Source organism: Rhipicephalus microplus, chromosome 8, assembly GCF_043290135.1.
Source record: "Rhipicephalus microplus isolate Deutch F79 chromosome 8, USDA_Rmic, whole genome shotgun sequence".
Classification (NCBI taxonomy): domain Eukaryota; kingdom Metazoa; phylum Arthropoda; class Arachnida; order Ixodida; family Ixodidae; genus Rhipicephalus; species Rhipicephalus microplus.
The window spans coordinates 9342612-9358091 of record NC_134707.1 but is presented as its reverse complement, the minus strand read 5'-3'; the positions used below and the strand labels follow the sequence as shown (position 1 = coordinate 9358091).

Here is a 15480-nt window from a genome sequence, read left to right as displayed (position 1 = left end):
CAGACGCATGAGGTCCCGATGACGTTTTTCTTTATATCGGTGTTGTTGGGTTGGGCGGTTAGCCTTGCGCCAGAGATTTGCAAGATGCAAATCCTTGTGCGTCGCGGTGTCGTTGCATGGAATGCAGTCCCTGGCGTATGGACGCACCTCAGCGACTGCAGCGCTGAACCCTTCGAAATCTGAAAAAATCCCCGATAGCCTTGAGAAGTTTCTCCCAGCCAGAAACGAGTACCTCTCTTCTCTTTGTAACCTTTTTTTGCGATTGAGCGTGGTAACAATTGGTATATAGTCGCTTTCCTATGTTGTCGATTTAACCGCCTACTGCCACACGATGAATGATTGATATGTGGGGTTTAACGTCCCAAAACCACCATATGATTACGAGAGACGCCACCTACTGCCACACGAGCCCGGCAGAGGCTAGCGTTAAATAGGGCGTCGTGTCTTGTTGCTTCCCGTGTAGCCCTATACGGGTTGGCGATCTCGGTAAGTTGCATACATCCAAAGGCGACATTTCTAATGCCTCGTGTAGTACACGCCCTCTTTGATCATCGTTTGCGTAGCCCCATGTTCGATGTTTGGCGTTGAAATCACCTCCCACTATAGGATAGGAAGGCTTCCTGCCAGCGCCTGTACCTCACGAAGTCATTCAAAGTGGTCGTTCCAATCCTTGCTTGTGATAGACCTGTAGTACGCAGAAACTGCAACCATTGGGCGATGCCCCAGCGGGTTTAGCCCAACGGCCATCACCTCTCTGAATTCATTCCTTAAGTGGGGAATTTGGATCTCGGTAGCAGTACAGCCTTGTCTAACTAAAAGAGTGGCGTGGTCTTGCGCTTGTTGATTTTCTTTGCCCTGATGTAGTACGGTAGCACGTTGAAAGGTTCGGTAACCTTGAACTCTGCATGGGCCTCTTGTCTCCTGTAGCAGTACGGCAAGAGGTTTGAGTTGCTTAATTTGCTGCCTTAGTGTAGAACCATTCTGCGCCTAGCTGCGACAATTCCAGTGAGTGACTATAGGTCGTGCAGCCACATTATTTTGCCGGCTTACGCCGTTTAGGTTCCTTCTCTCAAGTCTGCAGAATTCTGTGGATTTCCGTGAATAATGCTTCCATCTGCGCTTGTATAGCGTCAGTGACAGCCTGGAATTCCTCCCGGAGATTCTTTTCCGAACGCTGAGTCTCATTGTATGGTTCTTGTCGCACGATGCTGAACATTTGTGCGTGTTCTGAGTCTCGAGCAGCAATGGGCTGGGACGCTGGCGGTGTCTTACTCTGCTGGAACGGCACAGCTCCGGTGTATGGGGGCATTTAACAATCAGCCGTTACTTCCTCCCTCGAAGAACACCCAGTGCGTCTTTTCGACTGACCGCGTTGTGGTTTAGCAGTTGGTATAGGTTGAGCACCTTCCTGAAATGGCGTTTGGGGTTGTATATCTCACTGCTGTGGAGCTAGCCGTTCGAGCAATTCTTGCAGCATATTTATCACTTGTTGATTTTCCTTTTTTAGCTGTTATTTGTTTCTCATGTTCATCTAGTAATACAGGTTGCTTGGAAATGCCTGCTTGGACTTTTTCAGACGAGCTGACTGCCTTCTGTGGCACCTCTGCGCTATGCCTGAAATTCTGAAATTCTTCCGGTTCCCGACTTGGACAGGCTGAATTCAGTGATATGTGGCCCTGCTTCTGACAGGCAACGCAGACTAGCTCTTCATCGCATTCCCTATTGCTAAGGTGTTTTCATCCACACCGTTTACAAACTTCGTCGAAAGGGCAGTGCTTGGCAATGTGTCCCAAACCGTGGCAGTTATAGCAGGCTATGATCTTCGGTTTGTACTCGTACACCCTTGTGATCTCATAGTCGAATACGAGCCTCGTTGTGGGTGATACCGCATTAAACGTTAGCAGCAGCATGTTAGTCTTTCCAAGTCGGCATGCGTGAAAGATAGTGGCCGTTTCACTCCTTAAGTGGTACATGATGTAGTCGATAGTGTGATCGGGACGCACCTTGATAACCCCCCGACTGCTACCTGTCCTCTGTGTCAGAACTCTTTCGATGCGCAATTAATATGTACGAACCCGGCCGCACATTTTCTCAGTCAGCCGTGCCAGCGCTGTAAGCCGTTCCACGTGTCCTTTATCCCTCACTAACTTTTATACAGTTTGCTGCAGAATCGCATCGGAAGACTGCCAAGTCTGCTAGTTCCCAACTTTTATCCATCATCTCTAGTGCTGCCATTACAGCCTGTTTCGGTATATCATGTACACGAACCTTATTAAGCGACCTGATCGAGAAAGCAAAATGAGGTCGACTTACCCGTTCGAGATGGAGCTGCTCGAGGTTTACTTTCGGGGTCGGTTTCCGCTTGGTAAACGGAGAGCACTCTGCGTTCTCTTCGTCATCGTGCGCGTCTCTGGCACCCATGGCATCGTCGCTGATATCCCCGGTATCAATTCACTTGGTCATTCACTGGTGGCCCTGTCTTCCTGATTACCTCCCTCAAGTGTCGTACCCCAGCATCTTCAGCTGAGCAATATCTCACATAAGATTTGAAGAAAATCTCATCCAAGGTTGTCATTTCAAACACGTCTTTTCGATATACCACACAAGAGCCATTTCTGAAGGAGATTTGACGTCATGTTTCAAAAATTATAACGATATTGACTTTATGAATGACTAAAACGCTGATGCCGATTATGAAGAGCTTTTGTTAAACGATTACATTTCAACCAATAGTGACCACATGAATCTGTGATATGTGACGGTGTGATGTTGTGCGTTATCTTGTCGTTGCGTTAGGGTGGTTTTGTATGCTTGCGCCGGTCTACACATTTGATGCAGTTTGACATTAAAGCTCAGTCGAAAGTTAGCGCTCTGTCCTCTTGTGTTGGTCTGCTCGGCCGTTTCTTCTTCCCCGTAATGCGCTATACCAGTTCAAGTACGACGAACCAACTCGCCCAATCTTCAACACTCGTGGACCACATGGGGTGCCTCGCAAAAAAATGCTTCAGATCTTTTTCGTCTCTATAACTCATTACACGGGAAAAATATTTGCAATAGGCGAGATTATACTACGAGTACTATTTAGCCAAGTCACAGAACCCGATTCCTTGTGAAGCGATGGGGTCTAGAACGGTCCGCGGGCTTCAGACCACTGAACTACACATAAAACGTCATGTAATAAAGACAACTTAAGTTCTCATGGCAAACTCTGCTGTCAATTTTATCGTACAGTGATTTGGTGAATGTTCTGCGACCTTGAATAAATATTTAGGGATGTATAACTGTGCTAAGACCCCCCCCCCCCCAAGATACCATACGAAAAGCATCGGCGTACTTATGAATTGTTTTTGTAAATCTGTGAGAACTTCTGTATTTCGGATGCTCTTTCTCTTCAGCGAACACACTGAATGGTTCTTAACAGAGTTTACTCTTTCAGTGCGATGGTGGCGAAGTTGAATCACGATTTCAGAAGGCAGGTTTTATGTTATACCACCTAGAACTATGTGCTTTTTTCCGAAACATTGACTCATCAATTGATTGAAGTATTTTAGGTATACCAAAAAATGCGACTAACACTACCCAACATCAATCAGTAAGTCAAGTTTTTATGACTGTGCGTCTACGTACATTCTTGGTGTAGAAGTCTGTCGATCTATTAAAAAAAAAAACCCTACAAGATGCCTTTTAATTGCATTTGCCTAAGACGGAGCATACCAGCCGATGCATAAGATAGTTCTTGAGGTTTCACGGTCTCTGCTTTTTGTTCGCCACCGACAGGAGCGTGCTACAATGGCATCATGTGGGGTCACGTCAGATGAAATCGTGCCACAGTTGGTGACGCCATGGTTACGTGGCATTTTTCGTGCTATATGTGACGTGAGGATAACGTCATATATGGCAGCGTAATCACGTCATTCTATTTTTTTTGCATCAGACGGTTTTTTTATTTGCGTCAATGTTTCATTTAAAGAGGCATCTACGGTTTTCACCATAACAGATTCACTGGTTAAGTCACGTTCTGTGTCTGTTCCTTTACGTTATCCTGTTAAGTTGCTCTGCTTAAAATGGTATGTCCAAAAACTCATTCGACCAATATTCGAATATATGCTACTTCACATTACGGCATCATTATATGCAATATTATAGGTACGAAATGGCGTTATTATTGATGCATAGCAAAGACGAGTGTATAGAGTGAAATAGCTATTTGCAGCCTACAAAACAAAAAATTCAGTGGCAGTCTGATCAATATGCGGGATTTAACGCCCCAACACCACCATATGATTACGAGAGACGCCGTAGTGGACGGCTCGGGAAATTTCGACCACCTGGGGTTCTTTAACGTGCATCCACATCTGAGCACACGGGCCTACAACGTTTCCGCCTCCATCGGAAATACAGCCGCCGCAGCCGGGATTCGATACCGTGACCTGCGGGTCAGCAGCCGAGTACCTTGGCCACTAGACCACCGCGGCAGGGAAATTCAGTGGCAGTCTAGTGGCCCTCAGCTATTCAATGCCGCAAGTATTGGAGTGAGTACGGCTAGCCTCCCGCAAAAATATCCGCTACATAAAAATATACGCACATCATAATGGTAAAGTAACGAATAAAGTTTAAACATGCCTTCTTGATCGCGATCGATGGGTGCCACATTCGTTAAATGTGATGATGGTCCAAAGTTTCACTGTTAGGCGACGCTCCAAAGATTCATGTAATCATATGTTAATTACAACGAAAAAAATGTCCAGACGCTGCGTGCATTCATTAAGACTCAGCAATGCCCTTTTAATGAAACGTGTATAAAAGTGTCGGTGATGCCATAATTTTTATGGCGCGTTTCGCGGCATTTATTTCGTACCCAGACACTCTCGCCTGATGCATTGTTGGCAGTCACAAGTGCTCGCTTGCAGGTTGTGACAATGAGAAATTTAAGACGTATGATCACAGCTGTTGGCGTGTGGAACGCCAGCTAATGTAAGAACGTGTCTAAATTACGGCAATCCAGTTAGCTTTTCAATTTGAACCTTTGTAAAACAACGTAAAAGGGCAAGCTTGTTAGGTGTAATTTGAGATGCAACATTTCATAGCCTCGTGCGTCAAGATATAGGAGAGAGTATAAGACACTTTTCTTGGCATCCTTCAGCACGGATATTTGAAAGGACATAACATTATCATTATTACTTCTGTCACTCTTATCAAAATGTTTGTCAACCCCTATTGTATCTTCCTATCATATTGATTAAACTCACAGAATGGCATCCTCCAGCACGCATACAAAAATTTATCATTATTACTTCTGTCACTCTCATCAAAATGTTTGTCAACCCCGATTATATCTTCTCAATATATTGATTGAACTCGCAGAATTTGAGGGGCTACTGCAAGAGCAGAGGGAATGTGTTACTCTCCTTAGAGTTCTTTAACTCCATGGGGGAGTAGGGCATAGTTGACCGCAGAACATACTCTTTCGTTGAATGCTGAGTAAAAGAGACTGCGAACTCTCTGCTACTCAAGTGGAGTTCCCAATATGTGAAACTCTCGTGCCGATGAGCCGCAAATGGGATCTGGCTTTCGGCACTTGCTGGCCTAGCGCTTGCAGGTTACTGACGCCGGATAGCAATATAACTGTCTCGTAACCATACGCCTCTGACCGTAGACGCCCCAGATGTAAGTTTAATGCGTCAAGTAATATAACTTTCAGCGATAACAAAAGCATGTTCGTGTGATCATGAACGTTTAGTTCCCGAAGCACCAACACCAGCACCTCCGAAGAAAGAAACAGCGGCAACATCTAAAGCGTGGCCAAAAGTTAGTTTACCACACAAACAAATTGCTACGTAAGTAAGAAAATTTCAGCAGATATTGTACCGGGGTTCGAACTTGCCACCTTCCTACTACGACGCGGGCACTCTATGCCACTACACCATGTTGTGCCACGCCCACTGTGTGGCAAAAAAACTATAATTATAAGAAAACACGCCGTCCGCTTCACGTGTTGTAGCTTGAACACATACGCGATTTTCGTTCCTAACTAAACCTTGCGTCTTCATGACATGAAAACTACTGGCGTCTACGCATGTCATGTCACTAATGACAAGACGTCAAGTATCTTTCAAAGTTCACAAGACAGAAAAGAAAATATACAAAAATCACCGAGAAAGTAACCTGGGGCAGATGATTTACTGCCGAGTGCAACCACCGTTACTCGCTCTTTGTGCTGGTTGACGTGCGTCTAAGTTTAATATCGACTGTAAAGCAGGATAAGTAGGCGCGTAGTTGATTGAATTAGGTGTATTTTCGTGCGCAAGCGACGACATGCTATAGTAACGCGGCCCTGTTAGAGTGTGCTGACTTGCATCTGTAAAGCGATAGCTGGAACTACATAGCCGACAGCTAAAAACCGAAATTGCATGTGCATGAAAGTGTCTCATCGTGGTACTTTATGAACGGACGCCGACCGACCAAGCCCTTGTTTTGACGTACGAGTCGGGGAAGTGTCGACGAGCGCGTCCGGCGGCGGTGGCCCGTGTGCGTTGCACCGCAGGCTGAAAGCGCGTCGCGTCGACGCTCATCGCTATTTGTGCGCACAGCGTACGCAAGAAACAGTGGTTCATTCAAGTTAACCGACGGCAAGGGTCTACTGTACCATCGCCAACAAATGAAACGCAAACAGCGGAGCGCGTGGCACAAGCCTTATCAATGGCATTGTGCGTGCCGTCCACCAGTCATTGGCACAGACAGACCCGCACATCAGATGTGTCAGCACTGCATGATCCCTCTATTGTGCAATATTTCTGCTTATGTTCCGGGTATGGTATTTGAAAGGCAATTTCAAGCTGTTTTACTTCGTGCTGGTAAAGCGAAACAATTTGCGCGCGCTATTCCGAAGAGACACTCGGCATTTGCAGTTAAAATGAAGCCTTTTCGGGTCGTTCTTTGAAAGAAAGGTGTAGGTGAAGCAGCGCTGGCGAACGAGATACGACAGTTGTTCGAAAATCAACCGCAAACCAATTATATATCTCTTTTTTCTTTGATCGTGCCAGGATATCGATTGCACTGTGACGCTGAAGTAAAAGCAAGGAATTGCGAGTCATACGATCACAAGCGCTTGGCACGCCCACGATTTTCACCATTGTCACTATACGAAAAGTAGAGCAGAAATGTAGATAACGCACTCTAGGTGGATTGGATCGGGCAGTGCTGTCAAACCGGGTGTGCACGCCTGTCAATGGTGATGGCTAGATGGCCAACACTATACTGTTTCTAACGCATGAAACACGCGCTCCGCTGTTCGGATTTCATTTGACGCCGATAGTACAGTCATTTTTACTCCTCGCATATCATGTTAATAAACCCAGAAGTGCCGATGGCGTGTAAGACGGACTCGGCCAGTAAGCTATAAGCTTACACATTCGCTCGGAGTTGTACGGGTCACATTTACTTGGACCGATCTCGACGCAGGTGGCTCACGAAGGTTGACGCTTGAGCAATCCGCAAGTGTGTCATTGTATTAAATGTGTACACGAGGTAAGCAAAACTATAAGGACTGCCAGAGATGCGTTCGAGTTGTGGTTTTGCCGACCAGCGTTGTTTTTCTGGCGTACGTAAAAGTACACACCACGACATCGCAAGTTGATTAATTGATTGATTGATTGATTGATTGATATGTAGGGTTTAACGTCCCAAAACCACTATACGATTACGAGAGACGCCCTAGTGGAGGGCTCCGGAAATTTCTATCACCTGAATTTTTTTATATGCACCCGAATCTGAGCACACAGGCCTACAACATTTCCGCCTCCATCGGAAATGCAGCCGCTACAGCCGGGATTCGATTCCGCAACCTGCGGGTCAGCAGCCGAGTACCTTAGCCACTAGACCACCGCGGCGGGGCAGGCATCGCAAGTCGGATCGGACACCAGATCGTAACGTTCGCAGATTATTTTTCGGGCAGCACTGCTGAGTGATCGTGCTAACTGTGTTTGTAAGCGCTATAACTATTGCCACGCCTAATAGAACTCCCAGGCTTGGACACATGTGGCTTCACCACATTGAACCGATATGACAGAATACCAGCTGATAATTAGAATTTAGTATTGAAAACGGCGTTGTATGTCATGTAGTTTTAGAATAAATCTCGACGTGCCTACCGAGAAACCTAATGATCACCAGATAGTTACACATGCCAGATGTATATTTGCTCTTCAAAACGCGTAAACAGAAATGTAGCGCTGCTCGCACTAAAGAGGGGCTAGAAATCATGAGTATAAATACCGGTTGTTGTGTGGTTGCTTGTGTTGCGTACTGTTATGTGTATGTCGATGTCCGTCCTTCAAATGTGACGCAAGCATCAAGCAATCTCTGCAGTTCACTTCTTTTATAAAGTACTAGACATAACTTTTTCGAGACGTAAGTCCTAGCACAGTAGGAGTGATTCTACTCTTGGAGGGAGTTGAAGCACTCTAGCCCTACCAGATTGTAATACTCAGTGAAAGAGTAGCGCAACTCCCCCAGAGGCACCTAAAAAATAAAGGTGCACAGAGAATGGTGTCCATCTTACTGCACGGCCATGTGCTTTTAGGGGCAAAGCGCCTTATGGCGTGGCCTGTGCGTCCCCCGTTGTCGCAGCGCGTAATCTGTGGCGCACATCCGCATAGCAGTGGCACATACCCGCCCTCGGGCACATATTCGCATGCCCACATGTTACGAAAAACGTAGCACGGCGTGGTTATTACACTCTCGGTGTTAACAAAGCGTTGACCACAGGAATACGGTACATACTCTCATTTAGTTCTTTCATTGTCCGCCAGATAGCGGTACTTGTATGTGATGAATATTTGATAAAAAAAAGAAACGAGATGGCTTTACTTGAAGTGTTCACTAGATGCATGGACGGACAGACAGATAAACGGACGGGCACACGTATGGACGGACGGGCGCACGTACGGACGGACGGATGGATTGATAGACGCTTCACCCCGCTCATCACCATTTATTTAGTGAATATGCTGCAATTTCGTAAGCCGCGCCAAAGAAACTAGCCGTCACTATAACACAACTGAATGTATGAACAGTGCAACCTATAGAGGCAAGGATAGAAAAGAGCGTCCACTTTGAACAATGATTTATTATGCGGAGTGGTGAGCATACATAGATAAAAAACGAAGACAATGGTCATGCGTAGAAGGGTGCAGTTAACTACCATGCACTGTGCTACAGCGCCCGCAAAATCTCTCGTCTCTTGTGGATAGAGCTAGAAACAAATACAGTGCTTAAAAATTATCGAGATACGCAATTACATTTTGCAACAGCGCAACTGACGAACTCACACATGTGCCATCAAACTTCCTTATGTGATGATAGCCTTCAATTATCTCACGCGTGGCCTCCGAGTGGTACTTGCCAATTGACACAGACGCAGTCTCGGCAGTGGATTGCGAGGTGTCCTTAAACCGCACTGTGCTCCTTATTATTGTACTCTTACGCGTTCATTCAAGCACCTTCCGGTTTGCCCTGTGTATATCTTTCATCTGGATAATTGAATAAGATATATGACACTACTAGCACAAGGATATATGACACTAAAGCACGTTCTGTGTTTCACAGAACATCTTATTGCATTTGCAGCTGGATGATTCACCAACTTACAAAGCTTCGATAGCTTTTCCGGTGCACATAATGCAACAGTGATACCAGCGCGTTTCCCATTTTTTTTTCAGCCTATGCGAATCAATGTGCAGATAAGGGACTGCAACACAGTTTTTGGGAACTGACGCATTTCGAGGCTGAGATGGCCCTCCTTAATTTTTTGTACATTTTTAAAACTTTTCCGCAACCGCAGAAAAGGGGGCGTTCGAGTAACCAGCGCAAATCGCGGACGCACGCACACATGAACTGACAGACGCGTCGCCCCACTCATTATAATTCCCGTGGATTTACTGTTATTTTTTTCACTATCGTAGTCACGCTGTTCGTACATTCAGTTATGTCTTACTAACTTGCCCAAGTTTCCACGCTTCATATCTACCATACAAAGTGGGCTTACACAAAGCTTTGATTCGCACGACACTGCCATAAAAGGGCAATAACCAATCAATCAATCAATCAATCAATCTAGCCACCTACGACTTAGCTCTCCTGATCTTTTAGATAATAAGATCGACGTCAAAATTGGTATGGCATAACATGACTACATGACGACCATAAGTGACTAGTCATAACAAACATCAGTATATGTATGTCATGAATATCATGATTTACGTGTCATGGTCTTGCTGATCTGGTGGGGGTTTCGTTCCTAACATAGTGAAAAACTGGTATGGCATGACATGACTTAAGGGCGAACATAACTGACAGACACTAACGTGGAAATCATGACATGCATGTCATGTAAGTCATAACTACAGGCCACGCTCATAGTGCACTCGAGGTCGTTTAGCAAGCTTTACATATACCAAATGTGGTATTACGTGACGTGAATGGACGACGAAGGTAAATGACACGTCCAAACATGATAATCATCATTTGCGTGTCATGTGAAACATTACTACTTGCTACGCTCATAGTGGGCTCATGACCGTTTAGCTATCTTCACATATACTAAATTTTGTGTTACGTGACGTGAATGCATGAGGAAGGTACATGATTGGTGTAACCATAACAACCATGGCATGCGTGTCATGTAAGAACATGAATACATACCACGCTCATGATGCACTCGCAGCTGTTTCGCTAGCTTCAAATATACCAAATTTGGTATTACGTGACGGGAATGCATGACGAAGGCAAACTACACGTCCAAACATGATAATCATTACATGCGTGTCATGTAAAACAAGACTACTGACTACGGTCATAGTGCTCTCGCTTTACGTATACCGAATCTTGTATTAAGTGACGTGAATGGATGACGGAGGTGTATGACTGGTGCAAACATAACAATCATGACATGCGTGGGTTGTAATACATACCACGCTCATAACGCACCAGCAGCCGTTTCGCTAGCTTCACATGCACCAAATTCGGTATTGTGTGACGTGAATGGATTACGAATGTAAGAGACACGACCCAACATGTTAACCATGATATATATGCCTTTCTACATGCTACGCTCATAGCACGCTCGCGGCTGTTTCGCTAGCTTCACATGTACCAAATTCGGTATTACGTGACGTGAATGAATGAGGAAGGTAAGTGACACGTCCGAACATGATAATCATAACATGGAAGTCATGTACGGCATAATTTACGTCCTCATCGTAACGTTGTGCTGATTTAAAAGTGACAGATGAACATTCCTCATTCGTGTTTCGCATATCATCGATTCCCACCTTACGTGAGATGTGCCAATTTTTTTTTTGATGTCGAGCCACAAGTCCTGATGTTCCTGTATTCTAACGCGAGTGATAAACCCACGCGTCTTTCCCGGTTTCGCCGCAAGTACATACACAGCTGTGACATCTTCTATCCTAATGTACGGCTGAAGGATCATGTCTGTGATTCGGTTTAACTTTTCGGTTTAACGTGATTTTGTATTCTGTTTCTTCTGCAGTCTGGCACGGTATGAAGGTTATCCAGCGAGCGTCGACCTGGCCAACATCCCTGTGGCTTAGCGGCACGTTTCCAAACAGAGAAAATCAGGGATGCGCACTCTCCTCTCTCTCATTGGCTGTTTTATGCTACAAAAATCGTCCTTACGATGAACTCGACATTTCTTTCTATAATATGAACCTTCCATGCGTTGTGATCCATATGACCATGTTTGCACTCTTATCTCCTCGGGGCATTACAAAATTGCTGTGAAAGATGTGTTAAAGTGCTTGGCACTGATTCGTTTAGGCAGGATCGCGAGTTGGTGGATGTTCATCATGTAATATTTTACAGCGCAACGAATTAGATCCCTTTCTGTGCGCATCTAACCCGTTGCGCTGAAAAATATTCCTCGATTCTTCGTTTAAACAGTTTCCTTAGACGGCAGTGAACGCAGCTCAAGCAACAGCTATAAGAGTGAGTGAAGCTTGCATGATAGCAACCTCTCCTTGAAAGATCATTCAGGAACGTGGCGCTGCTGCAGTTTTTGGTCGATGCTCACGCGATAACTTTGAAATCGTGCTTGACTATACAGCATACACTACTGTGTTCAGGCGAGGGATACGCCTTAAGTTATCAACGTCTAACCCGAGTTCATACACATTTTTGAAACGGACTTTTTCAAAGATTCAAACGCGCTTTTTTCCAGTTGTTTAGTTGAATACCTTTGGGTCAGTAGACGCGTTTGAAACTGGTCAAGTTTGTATAGGATCATCTGAATAAATTGTTTAATGGTACGAACCTTTCCTAGAATGCTAAGCAAACAATCGAGCTTGATTTCAGTAGATCGAATACGCCTACATAACTCACTTTTTATTTTGAAAGTACCACAACAGTTCTACTTCTGTGATTGTCTCCGTTGCCGGTGTCATATTTCTCCCTATTTCCTAGTGCCGTTCTGACTAGTGCAAAACTTCTGCAACACCCCTGACCGTTCAACAAAGTGCGACTTACACTCAACACCGCGCAATAAAAAGTACATTTTCACGAAGCTGCAGTCTACACAGACTACACCTTAGCTATACTCTCTAACTAGATCAAATAACGCAGTGTGAGACTGATGGTGGCCGCATCCGTAACGAAGATCACGGAAAAGGTTACTAACCTGTAAGTATGACAAGCACGTACTCAAATGACGTGTTTACCGTCACTGCCACTGTCGCCAAACGCCAAGCAACGTCCCAGTCAGTGTTGTGCTCCCCGTTCGGTCGCATGCGTTGGTTGTTGCACCACTCAGCGAAACGGCTTTCCAGGTGCGGTGAAGGGGTAGTCACAAGGCCACCAGGTACGCCGTCAGTTCTTTTTGTGAAAGAAAACACATGAACGTGTGGCGTGCAGCACCACCCACCTGGAGCCAAAGAAAGCAGGTCGACTTCTGGTGCCATCTATTGGGAAGCAAAAAAACTGCCCGTATCTTCGCACGGGGGAATGTTGCGTAATCGGGTATGGTTTGGGACTCACCGGGTAGCGTTCATCTCGGGTAGGTGTGCGGGTCGCTGCAGGTAACGGAGACCGTAGGTCACGCTCATCGATGGTACGTGCCCGCGTACCAACGAGTCCTTACATGATGAGCACACCAAGTACGACTCGAAAGGCTCCAGCAGTCTGTCGTCGTCATCGTTGTCGCTGTTAACGTTGTCGTTGACGCCGCCGCCTTTCAAGTCGACGTTGCCAAACGTGCTCCAAAGAACCCGTCGGGCGTTGGTCTGCTTCGCTTTGTTCTTGAAGCTCGCGACCAGAATAAGGTCGTTGTCGAAACGCAGTCGTTCGCATACCTTACTGCTGTGTCCGAGGCTGTGGTCGTCGAAGTCGAGGTTTGAAACGAGCGTCCGGCTGCGCAAACTGCTCGGCTCACCCCATCCCTTTTGCAGCTCGTTCACGAGCAGCTTCCAGAGCCGCCTCTTTTGTACGACGTTTTCATGCCGCTTCTCGGTCACGTACCTCTGGTCTTAAAGCTCGCTGCTCACGTTTGACCACTGCTTTTCGTGCACGTAGTTCGGAATCTGCAGATTGGCGTTGCCGTTTCGCAGCTGCTTCTCGTTCCCCGAGTGAAAAGGATCCACAGCTCGCTTCAGACGCTTGCGTTCTGCGTCATATGCTCGTCTCTTCGCGGCCCTGTCTTGTGCGTCGCTTGCTGTTGTTGACGCTGAAAGCGGTGAGGGTGGGGTAGCCTTTCCTTGAACGAGTGGTGGGACGAGGACGTTGGGGTTGTGCCCCAGTACTGGTTCAAGGTACTGTTGTTGTTTGTTGCTTCCATCGCATCTACTCGAGCCAAGCAAAGCGTGAAGTCAAGCGAAAAAGGGAGAGGGAACGTATGGGAGAGTGGGAGGGGAGCCGAGCATGCGCAGTGGGGGTGTGGACACCGACAACGAGTGCCATGGTGCAACTAAAAAAAAAATGCTCCGCGTTTAAAATAACGAGTCATGGCCGTACGACAAGCGCTGCTGTAACACACCCGCTTCGTTCTGATAACAGGCGGTGCCGCCAAAAGCAAACGCGCGTTCTGTGTGGTAGGAAGTCGCGGTAGAGCGTCGACCACTCACTCCTGTGTTCTCTTTGGTGAAGTATGAAATTTATATGAACGTGAACACGTGAGTGCATGGCATGCACACTCCGGTGGCTGCTTGCAGAGTGTTCAAACGAGAGCAGCCACAGACTCCTTTAACGTAATCTAGTGGCGAGCGCTGGCGATATGGAAGCCAAGGCAAGAATGAGAACCCCATCAAAGGGATTACAGAAGAGGCCGCACCCGACCCCTTGCATAATCACCTTGATGGGGAGGATGGTTGCAATCTTGCCGCAAGTTGCATATTATTACCAATGACTGGTTGTATTGCTCGCAACTATGGATGACCCGAAAAGGGGCGTAGTTGTTCTCGCTAGAACGTACTGAGAGCAGCCACTGGAGCGTGCAGGCTACGCGCTCACGTGTTGCTTTAAAAAAAAGTGACACTGTCCATACAACAGTTGGGGCTGCGTAGCGTTGTATTTCGAAAAAAATCATGCAGGAAATGTTGAAAAACTTGAAATATAGTAAGGACGGATTGAGACGCTGTGTTTATCGCTGCTGCCACTGCCGCCAAAAAAAGCAATTTTAAGCTATGGGTACCCTTTGTAGAATACGCACGTCAACGTCAGTGGTTTGCTGCTTCTTGATTAACGGTGATATGACTAATGTCAAATATACTGTTTTATGACCCGTGTCTCCTATGATATACCATGTTCCATCTAAGTTAAGTTTTAAACTAGCTTTTCTGCGACTTTTACACCCAGACAGAACAAAAGTATGGGCTGCAGGTTCGTGTAGTTGGAAAAAGATTGCTGCACCCGAAAGTAGGGAGACGAAATGGGACGCAGATAAGCAGATGAAGCGCGAACAACAGTTAAATCTTTCCTCATTATAATTATAATACCTGGGCTTTCACGTCGCCAACCACGATCTGATTTCGAGAGATGTCATAGTGGAAGGCTCCGGAAATTTTACCCATCTGGTATTCTTTTACGGGCACTGACATCACACAGCACATGTGCACATGGACCTCTCTCATTTCGCCTCCATTGAATTCGACCGCCATGGCCGGGATCGTACCCGCGACCTTCTGGTCAGTAGCCAAGGACCCTAGCCACAGTTCCATCGAAGCGGACAGTTGAAATGCTTCTAAAGCACGTGTAAAAAAAAAAAAAAAACGAGCGCGTTATTATCTTCTCACGTTGCGGCACACTCCGTGACGCCTGCTGATCGTTCAGGTGTCGTCAGGATGAAATAAGCTGTTGAAATGTCCATATACGACAAGTATATGTTCTGAATGGTCCCCAAATCTGATTCGCCGCCAAGTTTCGTACTTGATTTACCTTGCCTCGTATTGCTATAGTGCGCTATAACTGATTCCA

At 46.1% G+C, this 15480-nt stretch overlaps 1 protein-coding gene across 5 annotated transcripts in view; it reads right to left on the bottom strand.

Moving 5' to 3' along the window:
• Positions 1-13898, bottom strand: part of LOC119165182 (venom metalloproteinase antarease TserMP_A) — a 51370-nt gene extending 37472 nt beyond the window's left edge. For 2 of the 5 annotated variants that reach the window (XM_075870960.1, XM_075870961.1), the window contains exons 1-2: positions 13051-13896; positions 12695-12937 (exon numbers count right to left, since the gene is read on the bottom strand). In XM_075870960.1, coding sequence (XP_075727075.1) covers positions 12695-12803 — 109 coding nt within the window. In that variant the 5' untranslated portion in view covers positions 12804-12937; positions 13051-13896. Of the gene's footprint in view, positions 1-12694; positions 12938-13050 lie in introns of all 5 variants that reach the window. The other 3 variants (XM_075870958.1, XM_075870956.1, XM_075870959.1) reach the window with 3 other exon arrangements.
• Between the last annotated feature and the right edge of the window lie 1582 nt (positions 13899-15480).